We start from the raw sequence: 21,664 nt of genomic DNA, 5'->3' as shown, positions 1-21,664 counted from the left end.
TCCAAAGGCTACAAAACTGAATGCCTGCCCTCCATGCGCCTTTCCCACCTTTGCTCTGAAAACTTCCCTGTCCTCCCCAGGCCACTTGTCAGCCTTTCCCCAGGGCTCCTGCTTTCCACAGAAGTAGCCTTAGGATGGCAGTGTTCTGTCATATCCTTTCTATGTCTGGATTCTGGGGCCTGGATTGTTGACTCCCATCTCCAGTGGCTGGCCAGTGCTTGGCAAAGTAGGCACTCTGAATGTTCGCCAGTGAAAGAAAATGAGTCATCAGGTGGGGGGCCTAGCTTAGCTTCCTAGTACAGAGGTTTTCTGAAAGTGATCATAGTTCCTTAACCATAAAAGCAGCACAGATAATTCCTAGCACTTTTGAGCATTTCTTGGAACTCTGGATTATGACAAAATGAACATTTTGTGAGGTGATTTCCCTGCTGCAATTTAAAAGGGTCTGAAGATAGTCATAATTGGAACTGAACTTGACCCCACTAGGTACTGCTGTGGTTGCTGCCAACCAAAGACCACAGCACAGTTACTTTGTGCTGTCTGCCCTTGAGGTCATTCAGTCCTTCTTCCATTTGACCTCCTTTCCCCTTCCCTTCCCACTCACAGTTTAGAATCTCTAAATGCAAGATTTGGTTTCACCTCTAAATGGCAAATCTGGAAAAAGGCAAGAAAAGTTTCCATCCTACTGTCCAAAATCCTTTTTGCTATTTCAGTAGTTTTGATCTCGTACATGGAGAACTGCTGGTTACCTAAGATCATTTTTAATTCCTCATGTGTCCTTTGTAGAAACAGGCAGACTAATGCTCTCTCCCTTTATTTCTAGACTTTTCCCAAGTTCTCAATCGGCTATCAGTGTTCCTTCTGTGAATCTTCTTCCTAGGTTTACTGAAGACTGTTTCTGAGTTAAATTTGTTTTTATTGGTTATAGAGGTGTATTAAAAAAAAAAACTTGGATTTTTTTTGAGCAGCTTTAGGTTTACATAAAATTGAGCAGATAGTACAGAGTTCCTGGATATATACAATTGTTAACCTCCCTCCACCCCTTGCCTCAGTCTGTTATCAGTGGAATGCTCTGATGTGGTATTTTTGTTACATGGGATGAGCCAGTGTTAGTGCAGTATTAATGACAGAGGTCCATGGTTTACATAGTTTACCCTCTTGCATAAACCTCCTTTTTATGAGACTGCAATTGAGGACAGAGGCTGACAGCCACTGTATAGGAAGAGACTGAGATAGGACCAGGAAGCCTGGGACTGCCCTGTCCTGTTACCAGTTGGCTACCCCAACTTTTTTCAGGAACTGCCTGGCCAGTTCCAGGTGTTTCTGAAGACCAACTAAAATAAGGGAAATTAAAATTTCCCTTATGGCAGAGGGGTGATGGAGGAAAAGGCAATTCCCCCTCCCCGCCCCCCCGCCTCACTTTCTAGTAGTAGCTGCAGGGTTGGTTGTTCTTTCAATAATAAAAACTAAAATATATTTCAGAAGGTGACAACTAATTGGTTCAAGACCAGGGCTACATTTCCCACTTATCCATATTCTTTAAATCTCACCGTTTTTTTTTTTTTCCCCCTAATCAGGTAGGCAAATAACCCTTCTCCAGTTCCTTTTAGTAGCTATTTTGTCTTACTCAGCTAATTGGCTTATTTCCTATTTTTTATCACCCAGTTTAATGCTGTCAGAGCAGCCTTCCTGAGTGGAACTGTCCATAAGAAGTTGAGGTAGTGAAGCTGGAGGTGGTGGTGCACACCTGGAGTCCCAGCTATTCAGGAGGCTGAGGCAGGAAAATTGCTTAAGCACTAGTTGAAGATCAGCTTGTGCAATACAGCAAGCCTCTGCCTCAGAAAACAAAACAAAGACAACTGAGGTAGTGAATAAATGCTTCATGTGCAGGGAAGCAAAGGAAACAAATGCTTCATGTACATTTGGAGTGGAATTGTTCCTTCTGGGATTCAGCAGCCAGGTAGCCAGCTCTGCCTGTCAGATAAATGCAGCATTTATCTCCCCACCCTGGGACCTTTGCCCTACCTGGGACTGCCCAGCTTGGCTGGGCCAGGCCTCAGAGGAGACCCTTCTCCCAGGATGGGGCTGTTTGGTCCTCACAGTGTTGACTTGTGCTGTGTTGTGCTGTTATCGTTCTTGCAAATAAACTTGGGAGAAGACAACTTTTTGTTGAATCTATCAAAAGCGGGAACATGAAAGGCACGAGGCAGTTTTAAACATCAGAGGTGGACTCTTTACCTGAGACCCATGTTCCTCATCTGTTACCTTCCCAGCTCCTGGGAAGAAGGTGGATTCCAAACAGAGCTGCAAGCACCAGAGGTTCCTCTGACGCTTCTGGGCTCGAGGACAGGAGACAGGATCTGAACTTCCCTGCTGGGTCCTGGGCTCTCAATCTGCCTAAGTTTAAGAGCCAAGCTGGTCCAGATCTATCCTTTCACAACAGTCCTGGTCCGGGGACAGACCCTCTGGTCAGAGGACTGTGTTTACAGTGGGCATTTCTGAATACTGGGGTGTGGGGGCCACTCTGTCCTTTTCTACTTCATGTGTGTCTTCTACACAAACATGGGAGGGTAGTAAAATATAGAGGGAAGAACCCGATAAAAATGGCCAAATAACATAACTTTTACTTTTGTGGAAACTCTGAAAGGAAAACATTTTGTAGATACTTTAGAAAAAGACTTTAGAGGCACACTTTTGAGGGGTACTTTTTATTATAAATTTAACATGGTTGATTAATGAAAAATCACAATGAAGTACCAAGAAAATGTTTATCAATATAAAAATGTTAGCAGCATTTCCATAGTTTCAGGCTCTCACATTAGCCATACTTCTTCCCTTCTGCTAGCAAGCGAAGAGAACCCAGTGGCTCTGAGAGCCCCGGATGTTCCGCTTAGTAAAGGCCTCAAGGAGTTCCTCAAACCCAGAGTGTTCCCCTATTTGCTTCCCTCAGCACCCGAATTTCTAGACTGTCAAAGCTCACAAAAAGCCTCACTGGCTTTCATGGTTGAGACAAGACTCAGCTTTTCAGGCTGCAGGGGCGCACAGGGATGGAAGCTAAACCGGACTTGATGTGTAGTGCTCGGTTGTACATCCTTAGGCCTGTTCATGCTCCACACTGGTGACAACAAAAAGCCACCAGATGGCTGACCAGGATCTGGGGAGTGGCAACAGTGGTGCTGCTGGTGGGGGACATGTACATGATGGGTGGCTGGTGCCTCAACCACACACGCTGCTCTTGGCGGGTTACAGCATGGCTGCTCTGCCACACTGCAGGCTGACGGTAGTGATCAGTGAGAAGGGGAGACAGGCAACGTGAGCACGTAACACTGTAACTATCCCCTGCTTCTTTGGTACTTTCCAAAAGTCTCGGATCAAAAAGGCATACGGGAAGCACACCATTAAAAAAATAACAGTTTTAAGTATTTACAAAGCAACGGTGATATATTATACAATAGTCCATACGTAGTACATGAACAGATTCTTCAGTGAGAGCAGTTGTGAACTCCTGTCCCAGCATTGTGCAGTCACACACAGGCCTGTGCACACCCAACCAAGTTTGTGTCTTGTATCCTTTATCTTACAGTATATTAAAAGGGGAAAATACTGTTTGGAAAAAGTGATTTTCCAATCTACACTTTCCTTTTAAAAGTTTTTAACATTTGCCACTGAAATCATTATGTACAAGATTTATTGACACTGAATCCTAGGCAATAGTCTCCACTCCCGTTTTGAGTATGTTTGAAGTAATGCTACCATTTCTATGTATACAATATGCATTTAATATATAAGTAACTGCACCACATCATATCGGCACGACACCACTTTAATGCACACTACTATGTACAGTAGTTAAGTGAGCTCTGGAAGATGAACCTTTGCAGCCTGAGTGAGCAGTGTGGCATGGAACCTTCTGAGAGGGCTGGGCAGGGCTGGGTGGGAGAGAGCATGTGTGCATGTGCGTGTCTGTGTGTGTGTGTCTGTGTGTCTGTCTGTGTGTAAGAGAAAAGGGAGAGGAGATGCCAGGGCACATGCCTCCCACACACTCACTATCCCTTGTTTACTGGTGGGAAGAAAACAAATCACACGTATGGAAGGATCCCATACATAAGAAGAGCCATGATAGCAGCACTGAACAACCCGGCCACAGGGACAGTCACAAACCAGGCCACAAAGATGTTCCGGAAGAGGCGCCAGTCCACAGCCTTCCGGGAGCGGATCCAGCCCACGGCCACCACTGAACCGACCTGGAGAAACACAGACATTTTCAAGTGAAAGTGAGGTCCGTGGATTTTGAGGAATGCAAAGTCTATTCAACTGATGTAAATGAGCTAAGTACAGAAATAAGCCACACTATAAAGTTGCCAATTATTTCCTCTAGGAAAAAAAGTTGATTTTAGGTAGAACGGCTTTAGGATTATTTTTTTCTATACATATACTTGTGCCGCACTTTTTTTACATACACTCTGCATAAATACGTGTTACTGGATCTACTGTGTAAATCACAACCCATAAAATGACAATTACAGATACATGAAAATCAGAATATGAACATGGAGTCCAGTACTTTTCTAAACACTTGCAGTTCACTTGTGATTTGTTGAAATTTTCAAAAGGAAAAGAGACATCACTTTAGGTACAATGCCCACAACGTCTCACGCGGCTCACACATCACACGGGGACTGGCTGGGCTCAAAGGAGGTTTCCATGGTGCCCTGGGGCACACGCGAGGAGGATTTTGAAGAGCTTCCTTACAAAGACGCTCTTTTCTATTGATCTCTAGACACTCAGCAGTGACCATGGAGATCCCAATACAAAGGGTGACCTGAAGCATCAGAGGGCTAGCTATGCACACGGGACCACTAAAACACTGCAGCGTGCTTCAGGGCAGTTACTTTGACGCCGATCAGCCAAACGGGATTAACCAGCAATTTTGGTTCATTTCCAGCGTAACAGCTAAACCCTGTGAGGGGTCATCACAATGACGAGTTTTACTCAAATTCTTTGCCCACAGTCAGTATACTGTGAATACCATAATCCTGTCTGGCAGTTCCTAGAACATGCTAGAAAATAAAGATTTTTCTTCTGCATGAGGCCTGAGGAGGATCTGTTGGGCCTCAAAAGAAGTCAAACCAACACGTGTCAGCTTCTGGCCTTAAGGCTTCCTGTTGTCTAGGCTCCCGTGTGGCAGTCTTGCAGCTGTTCTACGCTGCTTGAAGCAAGTGCCCAGGACCCAGGCTCTCTAGCTCTTCTTTTTGTGTAACACTTTTTTTCTTTTTGTTTTTTTTTTTTAAATAACAAGTCTTTATAAGGTCATGTGAAATGGGAGATTAGGGTGGATGTGCCTTCACTTACCTGGTTTGAATTTGTTTCTAATCTTCCCCTATTATGACAAGTTCCATGGCTAATATGTGTATAACACATTTAGACATACATAATTCATAGCTTACACTTAGGCTTTCAAAATAATATTCTCTGAAATAGGTTATTAATTTTTAAAATGGAACATTTGAAATATATTTTGAAGTAATTTGAAGTGTAAACTCCCGTACGTACTCGACCCAAATTCACCAATTCTTAACACTCTGTTGCAATCTGTAGACACATTTTAATATCATTACAACATCTTTCTTTTTATCAAGCCTCTTTCTCCTTCTGCTGTGATTTATGCTTACCTTAAATATTTGATATTCATCTAATTCTATTTTTTATTATAAAAATTTAAAAATAAAATTCTATTTTATTTAAAAGTTAAGAATATTTTAAATTTAAGCCACCAGATTTATGTGTATGTCTCTGGGAGTTGTGTTTCTAATTTTGTTTTTCTAGATTGATAGCCAGGTATCCAATGTCATTTTCTGGTTAAATTTTCCTTTCCTCAAAATATATGCTCATATATGACAGATTCTATCTCTTGGCTGTCTACCCTGTTCTCATACAAGTATCTACTTTTTAAAAATTTATAAAATACACGTGAACTCAAATTTACCATTTTAAATATTTGTAAGCATCAATTTAATGACATTAGTTACAGTCACATTGCTGTGCCACCACCCCCACCAGGAGAGATAAATATAAAAACAAACATACGAGGAGGAAAGGGAAGAGGAGGCCTTGCCCCACTGCAGCTACTAGGCAGGCGCTCTACCACTTGAGCCATGCCTGCAACCCTCCTGCAAAGTGCCATACATATCAGGTAGCATTAGTCCCTGCTCGTCACTTTTCTCTTTTCTTGGTCCTAGGGTTTGAACTCAGGGCCTCATACTTGCTAGGCAAGTGCTCTACCACTTGAGCTATGCCTTTTTGTTTTGTATTTTGCTTTGGAGATATGGGCTCACTAACTTTGCCCAGGCTGGCCTCAAATGTAACAATCCTCCTGCCTTGGCCTCCCAAGTATCATTTTATTTGCTGGAATTTGAACCCAGGGCCTCGCATTTGCTCTACCACTTGAGCCACACCCCAACCCTTTTTTTGGCTTTATTTTTCAGATTTGATACGATGCTTTTTTGCCCAGGCTGGCCTCAGATTGCAATCCTTCCACCTGATGTCTCCCACACAGCTGAAATTAAAGGCTTTTTGTTAAGATGGGGTCTAACATTTTCATCTGGGCTGGCCTCAAACTGCAATCCTCTAGATCTCTGTCTCCTGAGTAGCTGAGATGATAACATGTACCACTGCACCCAGCTCATTTTATATTCTTGATAATTTTTGTACCAAAATAATCTCATCTTGTAAAGTTCCAAGAAAAACTCTACTGTGACTGTGTGTGGGGAGAACTGGTATCTTTACAAAACCTAGCCTTCCTGTTCGTAGCATGTCCCATATTCAGGTTTCCTTTCATAGCTCTCAGCACACATCTGGCCTTCTTCACATCACATGTCCTACTAGGATTAGTCCAAAATAATTTTTTTTAAACTGCAATTATGGAGCGTTTTTTCCATTACATTGTCTAACTGGCCACTGCTGACAAGCGGGGTCTAGATTTTTGTATATTTGCCTTGGACTTGGGCCTGTTTTACTCTAGTAGTGGTTTTAAAACCACTGAATATTATCCTGTGTCTTTTCGGCATGGGTCTCTCCGATGATCGTTTTTGTTCTGAATGGACTGCTAAGTCAGGCACTGCACAGAAGAGGTCCACACACCCTTCTGGGTCCTTCAGCACATCCTGGCTGAGCCCATGAACAGGCTCAGAGTTCAGCCAGCAGGATCGTTAGGCTCTGCCGCATCCTTGAGTTTCACCCTGTTCACTGGGGGAGATGGTCCTTAGTGCTGTGCTAGGGCGAGTCAGTCCAGGCTCCACAGAATGAATTAGAGAATTCTCAATTTTGTTTTGTGGAAAGGCATGTATAATGTGAAAATTTCTTTTTTTTTTTAAGTGAGAGTTAAGCAATAATTTAGAATAGGGGACAGAAGCACCCCTTGCTCTTGCCTGTCTGTTGTTTTTGAGTGAGAATAATTCCTTTTGGAGAACACTGTTAGTTTCCTGTATTGCTCTGGCTTTCCACTTTTTTCCTACCTCCTGTGTCAGTATTTGCAGAAAATTCACATCACAGAGGTTTTCAAATCTTTCATATATAGCTGTGTTTTTTTTTTTTTTTTTTTTTTTTTATACATTTGTTTTGAGACAAGGTCTCATTGCATAGCCCAGGCTGTCCTCCAACTCATCATCCTCCTGCCTTGGCCTTCTGAGTGCTGGGATTACAGACGTGTACCACCATGCCTGACTTGTGTGGTTTCTTTTATAATAAAAAATAATGTCTCTAAGCCAGGCCCAGTGGTGCACGATAGTCCCAGCTATTGAGGCTGGGACAGGGAACCACTTGAGTCCAAGAGCTCGAGGCTGTGTGAACAGCCTTGTGAGATCTCATCTCAACAAAACAAAACCTCTTCCATGTGTGTTCTTACAATGTCTTTTTCCTTTCTAACCTAATTCCTCTCTCTTCTTTTTCTTGATGTGATTTGGTAATATTTTGTTAGAAACCACTTTCCTCTCATCTTTTCTTCTGTTTTTTAGTGGTACTGGGTTTGAACTCATGCTTGCAGTGAGCCATGCCTCCAGCCCTTCTTGCTCTACTTATTTTCCAGATACGGTGCTTGCCTGTGTCTGCCTGGACTACCATCCTCCCACCTGTGCCTCCCACGGCACAGACCACTGCTGCCTGGCTTGTCTGTGAGAGGGGAGCTCACTAGCTTTTTGCCAGGGGTGGCCCTGACCCATGATCCTCCTGCCTTCGCCTTCCATGCAGCTGAAATTACAGGCATGCACCACCAAGCCTAGCCCTTCTTCACTACTTGTGTTTTTAAACTTATTTAGTTTTTTAGACTTCTTGTCTTTCTTATGATTTCCTCATGATTTTTACTGTTCTAGACTTTTTGTAAAATCTCAATGTGAATATTTTATTCTCTTTGATTAAACCACTTAAAAATATGAAAATTTCACTCTAGCATAAATGTAGTTACTATAAGGTTTGCTGTGTGTACTCACAGACACGTGTGCGTGCATATAGGAGCACACACATGCATACTGTTTTTATTATTTTCCAAGAAAACTGTCACAGTACTTTTTAAAACTTCTTGACTCAACTGTTAGTTAAAAGAGCACTAAAAAATATCGAAGGAAATATATTCTTCCTTCAACATTTTAGTTAATTTCCAGCTTACCTTCCCTGTAATTAGAGGTGTGGTTAACATAATTCCTACTTCTAAATTTTTACACACTTTTCTTATAGCCTTCTGAATTTACAATTTTTACAAATTTTTCATAACATTTGCCAAGAAGGTAATCAGTAGGCAAAAAATTGATCTGTATTTATTAATTATACTGCTCTTGAGGTATTTTTCAAATTTCTTATTAGTACTTTTTTCTCCACTTCATTGTTCATAAATTGCACAGGCTTATTTTTGAGTTCTACTATTTAGTTGTTAGATATTATTTGCCTCATGAAAAGTCTCTTTTGTTGATATAAAATGAAATTCTTTGCTGTGTTTTAATTTCCTTTTAATAAACTCATTGTGGTTCTGCCAGGTGTAGTGGTGCACGCCTGTAACCCCAGCACTCAGGAGGCTGATGCAGGAGAATCGTAAGCTTGAGACCAGCCTGGGCTACACAGTAAGAGCCTGTCTCAAAAATCCACAGCAAACCAACAAAATAATAGGCTGACTGTGGTTCCAGCTTAAGCCTATCACCAGGTAAAAAGAAGTAACAGAATTATTAAGCAGTAAGGGGAACCAAAGTGCAAGAGTTAGAATTAAATTAGAAGTTATAATGCAAATGTAAAAATCAGTAGTGTTTCCTATATGCTAGTCCAAATCCACAGGCTGGTTAAAATCATCTGTCACCCACAGAGATGACAATATGTATAACTCACGAGAAAGAATACTCTCAACCCAGCCCAGCAAGAAACTGCAACCAAACTCCTGTTAAACAGCTCGAAAGCTGAGCGTCTGTGTTCAGCCGTGAGCACGGTGTGCTGTAGGTTAGGGCTAATGACCAAAGGGCAGGGGCGGAGGGCAGGCACCAGTGGCTCACACCTGTAATCCTAGCTACTCAGGAGGCACGGATGAAAAGGACTGCAGTTTGAAGCCAGCCCAAATGAACAGTTTGCAAGACCCCATCTCAGAAAAACCCATCACAAGAAAAAGGGCTGGCAGAGTGGCTCAAGTGGTAGAATGCCTATCTACCAAGTGTGGGCCCTGAGCTCAAACCCCAGTACCACCAAAAAAAACTAAAACAAAAATAAAGACCAAAGTGGGTTAAGGTTACAGAGGCGAAGAACAATTTACACAGTGCTGAATCACACGTGTGAAGCTACCTTCACTTTCAAGAGTAGTCTCTGTTTCTTTAATGAAGGAGTTTGACCTTAATTAGAGGTATCACTTCAGGAAAATATCTGATAAACTGAGCCCCTGATGTGAAATACCAAAATGGAAATGGCTGTAGAGAGCAAGACACATGGTCACAGACCATCCCCTATGTGAAGGTTTGGTTTTCCTACTTATTCTTCTCCAAGTTATACGTTCAGCTAGCCATCTGTATCACTAAGTATTTTGAATAGGGCATGAGAACATTCAAACTGTACACTTAGCTATGGAAGAATGAAGGAATAAATCCACCCACATAAATCCAAAAGCTCATTCTCAACAATAGCTTCCATCTTTTTTTGTTCCAGTTTCTCTCTTCTGCTCACCTTCTGAGGAGTGGTCAGTAAGAGGCTTAGACAGACAGAGGACTGTCACTCCTGGGAGCGTGATGCGATTCAGCTGTGATTTTATGTGCAGCAGCACATTCCCAGTTTCACTCACACAGGCCCCATTCGTGACACATCCCACACTGCTCAGATATCATCCCACGCTTGCCATTTAGGGACCTTATGTGTGTTAAAGGCCAGGGCTGCTATGGCCACCTTCTTGAGGTCACGTCTGTCATTTGGATTTTGATGAGTTATCTGCTCTCCCACTGCGCTATGCATTCTCAGAGCCAGGAATGACTGTGCCTCTTGCAGTGACAGTGCTGCATTTGTTCAGAAGTCCATGATCAATGGCCTAGAACACCTGACTACAGTCCAAGTTGAGTTCTGTCTGGTCTATTTCACAGAGACATCCTACCGAGATTCCACGTGAAGGAGACTTGTTTCAAGTGTCAACAAGCTGTCCTAATACTACCTATCATCACCCTCAGGAAACAACACTGAAATGATTTGCACAGATACTTTAGGGCAACATGACATGCACGTTTTATTCTAGTGTTCTGAACAATAAATCCTCAGCAACGTGAATATATATATAGTATAGTATATATAGTGTGAATATAAATACTGGGGAAATGACATTTAAAGACAAAACTAGGGCTGGGGATGCAGGTCAGTGACAGAGCTCTTGCCTTGCATGACAAAGGCCGAGCACCACATACACACACACACACACACACACACACACACACACACACACACACACACACACACAAAGATAAAGGCTAAGGGTTTAGCTTTTATTAGCATATTTAATTGTACAGAATGATGGGTTTCACTGTGACATTTTCATAATACACTTTGATATTCATCCTATGACCCTCTTGTCCCCTCTCCAGAGCCCTAGAAGTTCTACTCTAGAGTTGGCTTATTGTGTTATCAGCAAAATCATTATTGTCCGTCATAACACTTCACACCCCAGCATGGAGTAGACTACAACCCCAACAGGCAAGGCAGTTAACAACCACATAGAAAAACCAAACCAGTACTGGTGTTTTCAAGAGATCCTTCAACCAGTGTGAGAGTTTGCCTGTTAGGCTTGCTAAAGTGCAGTTATTCATTACAAAGATGCCATATTTACTTGAAAGAAGCACAGAAGACTATTTATGCCTACAGAAAAGTTAAAAAGCCTTTTCCTTGGAGAAGAATAGATTTACAACTGTATACTTCCTCCACACTCCGCATGTTAGTGAACTCACGTGAAGTGGAGCCAAGGGGAACATGCAGAATGGCCAGAGCACACCATCCTTGAGTAAAAGGATGAAGAATTGCTCTGTTGAGGTTGCTAAGGTTTTGTATACAGGAGGTCCAGAGGGATATTTGTGAGTTGTCTGCAGATACCAGGAGACCAGACTAAGGAACTGGGTTCAGGGGCCGGGTCCCCTAGCTGGTCTCACATAGCCCCCTGGAGCTCACGGAGCCCATTTCCTCCTTGTCCATCTTCAGATGTCCCCTCGCCCAGCCCTGGGTTTTGGAGCACCTGGCAGGCTGGGAGTCGCTCCTCCTCTGCGGTCTACTCTTAAGGCGATGCGGTGACTGAAACTGGCACACCCGCCACTTCTACTTACTCCTGCTTTTATCTCCATTGCTGAGTCCCAGCACCATGGGGGAGTGGGAGGCACCAGGGTATGCCAGCATGTAAACAGAAAGCGTGACACTGTGGAGCAGGAGAGACTGGGAAGGACAGCTAGAGGGAGGTCCACATCCATGCCCAGAAGTGCTCTGGCAGACCCAGAAACCCTACACAGAGGGCTTGCTGAACTGGACTGACCCTGGTGGCCAGTGACAGGTCACCCTCTCACTGGCAGGCCTACCTTGCAGTGTGTGGTGCTGACTGGAAGCCCAATGTTGGAGGCGATCACCACAGTGAAGGCAGAGGCCAGCTCGATGGTGAAGCCACTGCAGGGAGCACAGAAAGACAATGTCACAGGCACTGACCTCTGCTGACTGCAAAGGGACATCAACAGAACATGACATTTCTGCCTAGCAGCAAGGATCAGTGGTGGCCCTGTGCACCAGCCACTGGTCTGAGGTTTTCAAAAGCCACACACTGAGGAACTGGGGCAGAAATTCCTGTTGTGTAGTAAGACAACAAAGTAGTCATTTCTAAAGGGGCAAAGGAAAAACAAAGTCTGCATTTTAAAAGTGTGTACTTACTACAAAAAAGTGAACTTTTCTCAGATGATTAATTTTTCTTCAAATCAATCCTCTAAAAAAGAATGTTTTGTTAAAACGAATTAGGGGGTGGGGGAATTGGAAATGAAAGGAAATAGAAACCGCCAATATATTTTAAAAAGAGAAAAAAGATTTCCTAAAATAGGTAGTTCCAAATTTTAGGTTTTTTTCCTCTAAGTTTTGGTTTTAGTTTGCTATTTAACCCCTAATACACCTAAAGGCTCTCCCAACCCAGGGAGCAGGGCATATGCCCCCATGTGGCCAAGCTATAGCAAGGATGTTCTAGGTAGCCCCTGGGAGCTCCCCAGGTGGGAGCTGGGATGGATGGGGAATTTTGGGGAAAGACAGGTGTTATACTTTGGATCTGGAATGTCCATCAAGGGCCAATATTATAGGCTTGGTTCCCAAGGTGGTACTAATTGGGAGGTGGTAGGATCTTTGAGAGCTGGGGCCTACTGGGAGGATTTTAGGTTATTGGGGGCATGCCCTTGAAGGGGATATAGAAGTCTCGCCTCTTCTCATTCTCTTATTTCCTGGCCATGAGTAAGTGGTTTTCCTGTGCCATATACTCCTGCTATGATGCTCTTCCTTGCTACAGGCCCAGAGAATGAGGACAAACTATCACAGACTGGAAACTCCCAAACTGTGAGACAAAAAGACCCTATCTCTTCATAAATTGATTATCTCAGGTATTCTGTTATAGTGACAGCGAACTGACTAGCACAGAAAAGGGAGGCAGATGGGCTCTGATGGCAGCATCGCTGGAGAAGTATAGTGTGGGGGCGGTTAGAGGATTTTGGAGAGGCAGGCCCCAAGCACAGGTGCTGCTCATATCTCGCCCTCCACACCTGCTCTCTGAACGTTCCCGGGTGAGGGGAGCAGTGGACGAGGGATGCGGCAAGCCCCTTTTCCATCCCTCCTGCTCTGCTTCTGCATTGGCTTCCTTCCCAGTCCTCCTGCTGCTTACCTTGGGGACCACTGTAGATGGGGGTAGTGAGGGAGGGGCTGAGGGGTGGGAGCACAGGTGCAGAGGGTTCGCTCTCAGACACATGGATGTCTGGCTCTGGACCCACACCCGCTGGCTCACCTGGATGGTGTAATGGGAGTGAGGTCCTTCCCCATGGTCTGGATCACTCTTCTCCCCCAAACCCAGAGACCTGCACAAATTCCAACTCCTCCATAAAACAGCAGCCAGACAGGAGTAGCTGCCTCTTGCATTACTCCACCTTGTTCGTAAATCAGCCACAAGGCCACCAGGGGACCAATGGCGTTACTGGAAAAAAAAGATTAGGTATACAAAACACATTGCAGTATACACAATATACAGTGATTCTTTGTTTTGGGAATTAGCCAATCTTACTGTACTTATGGCTCACCTATAATATATATATATATATATGTAATATACAGCATAATCTAGTGGTGATAAAAATGATTTTTATTGTAGTAAACAGTGTATTACAAAATTTGCCATCCTAACCATAGTTAGCAGTGTTAAGCTTACCTACATTGCTGTGAAATAGATTTCTAGAACTTTTTCATGATGCAAATCTGAAACTCTGTACCCATTCAGGAACCACCCTGTGCCCCTTCCTTCAGCCACTGGCAACCAGCATTCTACTTTCTGATCTCTGACTTTGACTGGAGATCCCTCACATAAGTGGAATCTTTTTGTTACTGGCATCCTCTTTAGCCTGATGTCCTCAAGGTTAACCCATAATATAGCATGTGACAGGACTTCCTTCCTTTTTAAGGTCAAATAATAATTCCATTGGAAGTATACACCACACCTACCCTTCATCTCTGGATGGACACTTCAGCTGCTTCCACCTCTTGGCTATTGTAAATAGTGCTGATTTCACCATGGTTATACAAACTTCTCTGAGACCCTGCTTTCTATTTGTTTGATATGTATCCAGATATAGGGTTACTGGATTAAATGACACTTCTATTTTTACATGTTTGAGATTTCCTGATTTCCATCATGGCTACATGTTTTACATCCCACCAATAGAGCACAGGGTTCCAACTTCTCCATATCCTTGCAACATTTCTGTTTTTTTCATTTCTTTTTTTTGTCAGTACTGAGGTATAAACTCAGGACCTCACGCTTGCTAGGTAGGCACTCTACTGCTTGAGCCATACCTCCAGCCCTTTTTGTTTTAATTTTGGAGACAGGGTCTCGCTTTTTGTCCAGGCCAGCCATTGTTGGGATGGGGCCTGCCATCATGGTTGAGATGGGGGTCTCATGGACTTTTTGCCCAAGGCTGGCCTTGAAACTATGATTGTTCCAATGTCAGCCTCCCAAGTAGCTAAGATTAGAGGCATAAGCCACTGGTGCTGGCTTAGTTTTTTGGGTTTTTTTTTAAGGTAGGGTCTCATGTTATTGCCTGGGGCTGGCCTTGGACCATGATCCTCCTACCTAAGCCTCCTGCATAGCTGGTATTACAGGTGTGCCACTATCTTTACTTTTTTGATAGTACCCATCCTGATGGATGTGTGATTTATTAATTCTTTTTAAAGTACTGAAAAATGACAAAAAGTGAACAAGTTCTTTTTTTCTTCCTTTTTTTCCCACAAATATCTTTCAACCTCCACTGTCAGCCCTGCTACTGCTGCAGCCACAGCTTTGGACAGACCTTCCAGGCCCACACTATGGGGTCACTACTAGCCATTCATTCTTACAGCCACTCTGCAAACCTGGCACAATCATGCCCCTTCTCCTGTCAAGGACACCAAGGCCAAGGTCCTGCTGCTACCAGGAGGCAGGACTGGGATGTGAGTCAGGCTGGCTCAGGCACTCATGTCCTCTCCTGCCATCATCATCTGCCCTCAGCAACCGTGCAGCGCACTGACACACAGGCCTTTAATGGTTTCTTTTGCTCTACTCTCAGTTCAGCAGTTCAGACAGGTGTGTGTGGGTGAGAGTCACAGCAACTAGAAGGGGATTTCGATGCAAGCCTGAGCTGCATGAGTTCTAGACCAGCTGGACTACATAAGAAGACTGTCTCAGCCAGGCAGAGAGGGAGCAGGAGAAGGAGAAAGAGAACCTTCCCTGTGTGTTTATATACTGTCTGCCCACCCTTATCCCAGTGGCAGGAATTTCTGTTTGTGTTTACAGCTATATTCCAGCACCTAGGAGACCACCCCCTCCAACAATACTTAATTCTTTTTCTTTTTCCCTCCTTTCCTTCCTCTTTTTCTTTTTGCTAGCAGTACTGGATTTGAACTTAGGGCCTTAAGCCTTCTGGGCAGGTGTACCACTTGAGCCAGCCCTCACCCCTTTTAGCTTTTGGTTATTTTTCAGATAGAGACTCACATTTTTGCCCTGGCCAGCCTCAGATTGTGATCCTCCTACCATAGCCTCCTGCCTAGTGGGATTAGAGACCTGCACCCCTGCACCTGGCTCCAATGTGTATTTCTTGAGTACATGAATAGACTCACCTCACATCGTTGCCACCATGGGCAAAGGACCCAAAGCAGGCCGTGAGGACTTGCAGGAAGTGGAAGAGGAGATGGACCTCGGCGGTGTCCTTCTCCTCCTTTTCTTCCTCCGCAGCGTCCTCTCGAGGCTGATCGGGCCCAGGCAGCTCGGATGCCAGCTTCATTTCCACACCGCCCTCCTCCGCCTCAATCTCAGCCTCGGCCACCGCGTTGCAGTAGCTGGAGTAGCTGTCGTAGCGCAGCCTCTTCTTGGAGTAGGCCACCGTGTCACCCACCAGCTTCTCGCTGTCCTCGGGGGCCGGGGTGGGGTCGGCCGCTCGGAAGGTGGCGTGCACCGGCAGCCCGCAGATGGCCGCCGTGTAGCAGGTGTAGCTGTTGTTCCTGCGCAGCAGCCGGTAGCTGCTGTCGGGTGCTGGCTTCTCCTCCGCGCCCCGCTCCCCGTGGATTTTGTGCAACAAGTCTTTGTAGAGCCCCGAGTCTTTGTGCACGGTGTGGTACACGTGGCCGTCACTCCTGGCGGGGCCGTCGAAGCCGAACGTGCCATTGGAGACGGGCGACTTGGCAGAGCTGTGCGTCATGGAGAGGGCTCTGCCTGAAAAGGATTTGGGAAGTCCCATCAGGGCCGGGGTGGTGCTCGCCCAGGCTCCATCCCAGCAGGCGCACGTGACAGGTCTGACCCTCCATCCAGTATTTCAGCACAACCATGTCCCAGAAAGAAATACCCTCAGCTGTTTCATGGTGCTGACCTCTGGAAAGCTGGGTTATGGGGGATTTCAATTTTTTCTAAAACTTTATTTTCTAAGTTAACTGTAAATAACATATAATATGGTTAAAGTAAAAATAAACTTGAAAACATACAACAAAAGGGTAAAACATGGTAAGTAAAAATGTGGTGCCACATGACGGCTATTCCAGCTGGGTGGGAAGCACAAACAGGAGGATCCCGGTCCAGGCCAGCCCAGGAATAAACACAAGACTATCTCAAAATTAACCAGAGCAAAAATGAGTGGGGACATGGCTCACAGCATGAGCAAAGCCCTGAGTTCAAACCCTAATACCACCCCCCCAAAAAAAATGTTATTTAATTTCTGCTAAAAGGAATCTCCCTGAAATTGCCACAACATTCTTTCTTATTTATAAACATCAAGAATGGAAGAATTTATTGCAGAAAAACATCATACGAGACAACTACATTCACATGAGACAGAATGTCACAGGCCTCTAAAAATGTCATTTGTGACTGTCAAAGGCAGCGTCAGTCAGATCAGCAGAGCAAAGTTAATTTGCTTGTCTTGCGGGGCTGGTAGTACAGCAGAGTATGTGCTTAGCCTGTATGAGGCCCTGGGTTCAATTCCCACCACCATAAAAAACACCAAACCAAAAACCTAGTTAGCTTGCTTGAGGCTGAGCCTGAGTCCATGCTTATGGAAAAGCAGGTCTCAGGCCCTGCCTTGCAGGGGCACAAGCCACCTAGACAGTCTGGGCAGGAGCTGGAGCTCACGCACCACTGTCCACACGTGTTGTGACACTGCAAGGCATCCCCAGGGCAGTGCCTAGGGGTTTCTGTGGATCTATGATAGGACCCCAATCCCTCACTGTCCTCAACTTCCCATGAGGGAGGGATCCTGAGTTGAGCAAACCAACCTCCAGCAATTCAGTGGCTGAGTGAGCACAGTGCAGACACATCAATGTGGACCCTGGATGCCTTGGTTAAAATTAAAATGACCCCTAGAGAAAACTGCCAGCCCAGAGAAAGACTCTTCGTGACAATGCTGTGGAATGGTCTCCTGAGACTGAGGTAGCCTCTGGGTTGTCTCAGGCTGGGGCATGGCTCAGTGGCAGCGTTCATACATACAGGGCCTGGGTTGGATCCCCGGTACACCACAAAAACGCACATAAAACTGGAACTGTCTCCCCACCACATGTAAACCCATGCTCTCATGAGAGCCTTACCGTAGGAGGCCCGTGGGTGGTTCCCTGCAGACGTGCCCTCTGAGGTCCCCGCTGTCTCCCCACCAGCCCCGGTAAGTGGGACAGTGCTGTCGTCATTGCCCTTGGCACCTGGGAGCTCCTTGAAGACTGGGGATTCCACTTCCTGGACTTTACTGAGGTTTTCATCAGACACTTGGGATAAAGCAGCTTCTTTCTGTAATTTGCCTAGAGAAAAGAGAGTCATGTGGTTAATTTTGAAAGAGAATTGAATAATGAATATTGAAATGTGTCTTTTTATAGTTTAGCACTCACTTTGAAAACAATGTTAAGAAAATAAAGTAGAAGTGAATTATTTGGAAAGCTCTTGCAAGAAAACGTAGCTGCTGAGGAGCAGATGGGCCTGAGTCACTGCATGTAGACAGCAGCAAAAGGAAAGTTAGACAGGTCACCTGGAGCTCACCCGGGGTCGACTTTCTGTACATCCACATGGTTGTAAACTAGCCTCAGAAACCCTGAAATGCTTATCCCTCTTTTCTTCAAAGATGTTCTAGCATGTGTGTTTTTTCTTCTGGTCAATAAATTACTGGTCTCAGATTTCTTCATCATACCAAATCTAATGAAGGAAGAATATTGTTTTCCTCAAAAGGAACAGCAAGACCCTATTCACTTGAAAAAAAAAAAAAGGCCTTTACTTTAGAAGAAACAAGTAAGCCAGGGCAATGGTGAGTGCCTGCAGTCCCGGCACTGGCTGCCGCCAGAGCACTGCTTGAGCGCAGGCAGGAGTTTGAGACCAGCTTAGGCCAAACACGGTGACACTGTCCCTTACAAACAAAACAAAAATGATAAACAAGGGGCTTTTTCCAAAAGCTGTTTTACATCTCAATTGTATTCTTTTAAATCTAATCTGATACTCGGTGCTGCTAATTTGCTCACCTTGCTACTTGAGAATTACCCTGAGCAAATTTTGGACACTCACATGTCATCTCTGCCTCTACCACCTATCCACAGCTACCTAGTCAGGTATATAGTCAGGTTTGTTTGGCAGGGTGGTACTGGAGTTTGAGTTCAGGGCCTTGTGTTTCCTAGGCAGCCCTCTAACACTGAAGTCAGTCACACCTCTAACCATGTTTCGTTTTAGGTTATTTTCCAGGTAGGATCTTGCTTTTTGCCTGGGGCTGGCCTAAGAATGCTAGGACTACAGGCACTCCCAAGTAGCTAGGACGACAGGGGTGCTCTGTCACACCAGCTTGTTTTGTTGTGATGGGGGTCTCACTGACTTTTTGCCCAGACTGGCCTCGAACCACTGTCTTCCCAACCTCCATCTCCTGAGTAGCTGGGATTTCAGGCATCAGCACCATGCCCAGCACAGATAGGCTTTTTAGGACTAAATTTCTGTCATATTCTACAGGGAACACAAAAAATGGACATAAGGAACTCTGACTTCAAGCCGTTTATGAGCTAGATGAAAGATGATCTATTTGCAAAGACAATGATAGTAATTATTATGCAGAAGTTAACATTCACACAAAAAAGGCATTATTATTTCCTCTGCTAATGAGTAAACTGAGGCACTAGAGATGAAGTCACTAGACTGAGGTTACATAGGGGTAAGTGGCAGACATGGCCAACGTCCAAATGTAGGCAGGTGGCTCTGTGGCCCTAACCTTAACACTAGTCTCCATTTAAAATAATGAATAATGAATGCACATTAATATACAACCTATACAGGAGTAACAAGAAAAAAAAAAATCTGCTGGGAAGCAAGCACGGGGAACATCGGTTTCCTGCTGCGACATTAGGGCCTGAAGCTGGAAAGCCAGGACCTTAAGATCCTGATGTTGAGGTTCAGTTATTAGAAAAAACGTTTAATAATCAAACACTTAGGTATACTTCACCACTCCTGTGGGACCCACATCTGACAAACGCCACATATCAGAATGGCTCACCAAGGCTAGCTGTCTGTGTGAATGTAGGAATATTTGTTTATTTAACCCTAACCCATTAGCAATGTGGCTTGGCTAATTAGTTCGATGTTGTGTACATTAATATGAAGTTTAAAAATTATTAGTTTTTAAATTTACACATAGTAAACTGTCTGTGTGTTGCGTGAGCCTGTGTTTTCAAAGATGCACAGATTTGAGGGCTCATGGCACAGTCGGGCCGTGGAAGAGCCCATCACCCCAACTCCGCTGCCAGGCACAGCTTGCCCAGTCCTGACCACAACTCACTCATCTGGTCTCTGGCCTAAGTTCAGCCTCTCAGAAAGTAGTCCAGACAAAACCACAATGTGGGAAAAGTTTTAGCTCAGCGCCATGTCTCTGAGGTTCACCCATGGCTACAGGAACCAACAGACGGCTCCTTTTAACTGCTGAGGAGTATCTGTAGGCATGGAGGTCCAGTGCACCTTGTGGCCTATGGGTAACATGGGTTGTTTCCAGGTTGGGACATTGTGTGGGTTTAAATTTTCAATTCTCTGGGGAAATGCCCAAGAGTGGGTTGAGAGTACGCTTATGGCAAGTGAACTATTGAATTCCCTATAGCATTCTGCATTCCTATCAGCAACGTGAGACGTCTAGGCCTTCTTCATCCTGACTTAACAGCTAGCATGGATGGTGTTTTTAAAATGCTAGGCAGGTGGGGGGACTTCACTTTGCATTTCTCCGATGCTTATTTGGCATTCATAATTCTTGTCTGGTATTCAAATATTTTGCTCATGTTTAACTGAGTTATCTGTTTTCTGAATTTTTAAAATATATTTTGATTAAAAGAAGTTTCTCTTATGATACTTCTCAGAGAGCAATCGCTTTTAACTTTGATGAAGTACAATTACTAGTTTCTCCTTCTATGGACCATGTTTTTGGTGTTATATCTAAAAACTTAACCTAAGGTCACAAAAAATTTTCCTTTTTTTTTCCCCCTGAAAGTCTTATTATTTTACACTTGGCTTTGTGATGCATTTTGAGTTAATTCTTGTAAGCTGTAAGATTTAGGAAAGGTTCTTGTTTTGGCCTATGCTGGCTAATTGTCCCCATACCTTTTGTTGAAAAGACCATAGTTTCTCCACTGAACTGCCTTTGTATCTCTGTTGAGAATTCTCTTGCCATACCTATATGGTTGTGTTTCTGAATTCTAGTACTTTCCATTCATCTGTGCATCTATCTCTCTATGTCTGGAAGTCAGGTGGTCTGAAACCTTCAACTTTATTCTTCTTCAAAATTGTTTTGCCTCTCTGGCTCCTTTGGCTTCCTATGGAAATTTTAAAAGCAGCTTATCTAGAGCTATCAAATGTCCTCCTGAAGTTTTCTCCCCATCATGTTAAGTCTGCAGATTAATCTGGAAAGTATCATCATGTTTGCTAAACTGAGTCTTCCACTTCATGAGTATGATATGTCTCCTCATTTATTTTGGCCTTTTATGAAACATGGCTTCTCAAATTCAGATATATCTATATTGAAACATGACTACAAGGCACATTCTGAGGCCAAATTTAAGTATGTCTCACTCTTCTTTTCTGGTGAGCCCTACAAAAGCACATGACTTCAAGGCTTGGAATTCAACTGTGTTGCTGGTATTAGCAATTCTTACTCCCTCCTTTCTTCCTCTCTCCTTCCGTTTCTTGCTCCTTCTTTCTTCCTTCATTTCTTTCCCTTTTTTGCGGGAGGGGGTGCTGGGGATCAAACCCCAGGCCTAGAGCTAAGTAAGTGTTCTACCACTAAGTCATATCCCCAATCTAACTGTATTTTTTTTCTTTCTAAAAATTGTTTTTATTGAGATATGATTTACATATGATAAAAGTCCATTCATGTTAAGTGGTAGGTGGTCTCTGACAAATCCACATACCCTGTCACCTTTCTGTGGTGAAGATGGA

At 44.1% G+C, this 21,664-nt stretch overlaps 1 protein-coding gene across 6 annotated transcripts in view; it reads right to left on the bottom strand.

Moving 5' to 3' along the window:
• Positions 1-3,890: 3,890 nt before the first annotated feature.
• Positions 3,891-21,664, bottom strand: part of Slc20a2 (solute carrier family 20 member 2) — a 92,086-nt gene continuing 74,312 nt past the window's right edge. For all 6 annotated transcript variants that reach the window (XM_020179459.2, XM_074054586.1, XM_020179462.2 and 3 more), the window contains exons 7-11: positions 17,818-18,021; positions 15,865-16,456; positions 13,508-13,693; positions 12,060-12,144; positions 3,891-4,244 (exon numbers count right to left, since the gene is read on the bottom strand). In XM_020179459.2, the coding sequence (XP_020035048.1) occupies positions 4,080-4,244; positions 12,060-12,144; positions 13,508-13,693; positions 15,865-16,456; positions 17,818-18,021 (1,232 nt within the window). In that variant the 3' untranslated portion in view covers positions 3,891-4,079. The remainder of the gene's footprint in view (positions 4,245-12,059; positions 12,145-13,507; positions 13,694-15,864; positions 16,457-17,817; positions 18,022-21,664) is intronic.

This window comes from Castor canadensis, chromosome 14, assembly GCF_047511655.1.
Source record: "Castor canadensis chromosome 14, mCasCan1.hap1v2, whole genome shotgun sequence".
In the NCBI taxonomy this organism is placed as follows: domain Eukaryota; kingdom Metazoa; phylum Chordata; class Mammalia; order Rodentia; family Castoridae; genus Castor; species Castor canadensis.
This window is presented reverse-complemented; position numbering and strand designations above follow the sequence as displayed.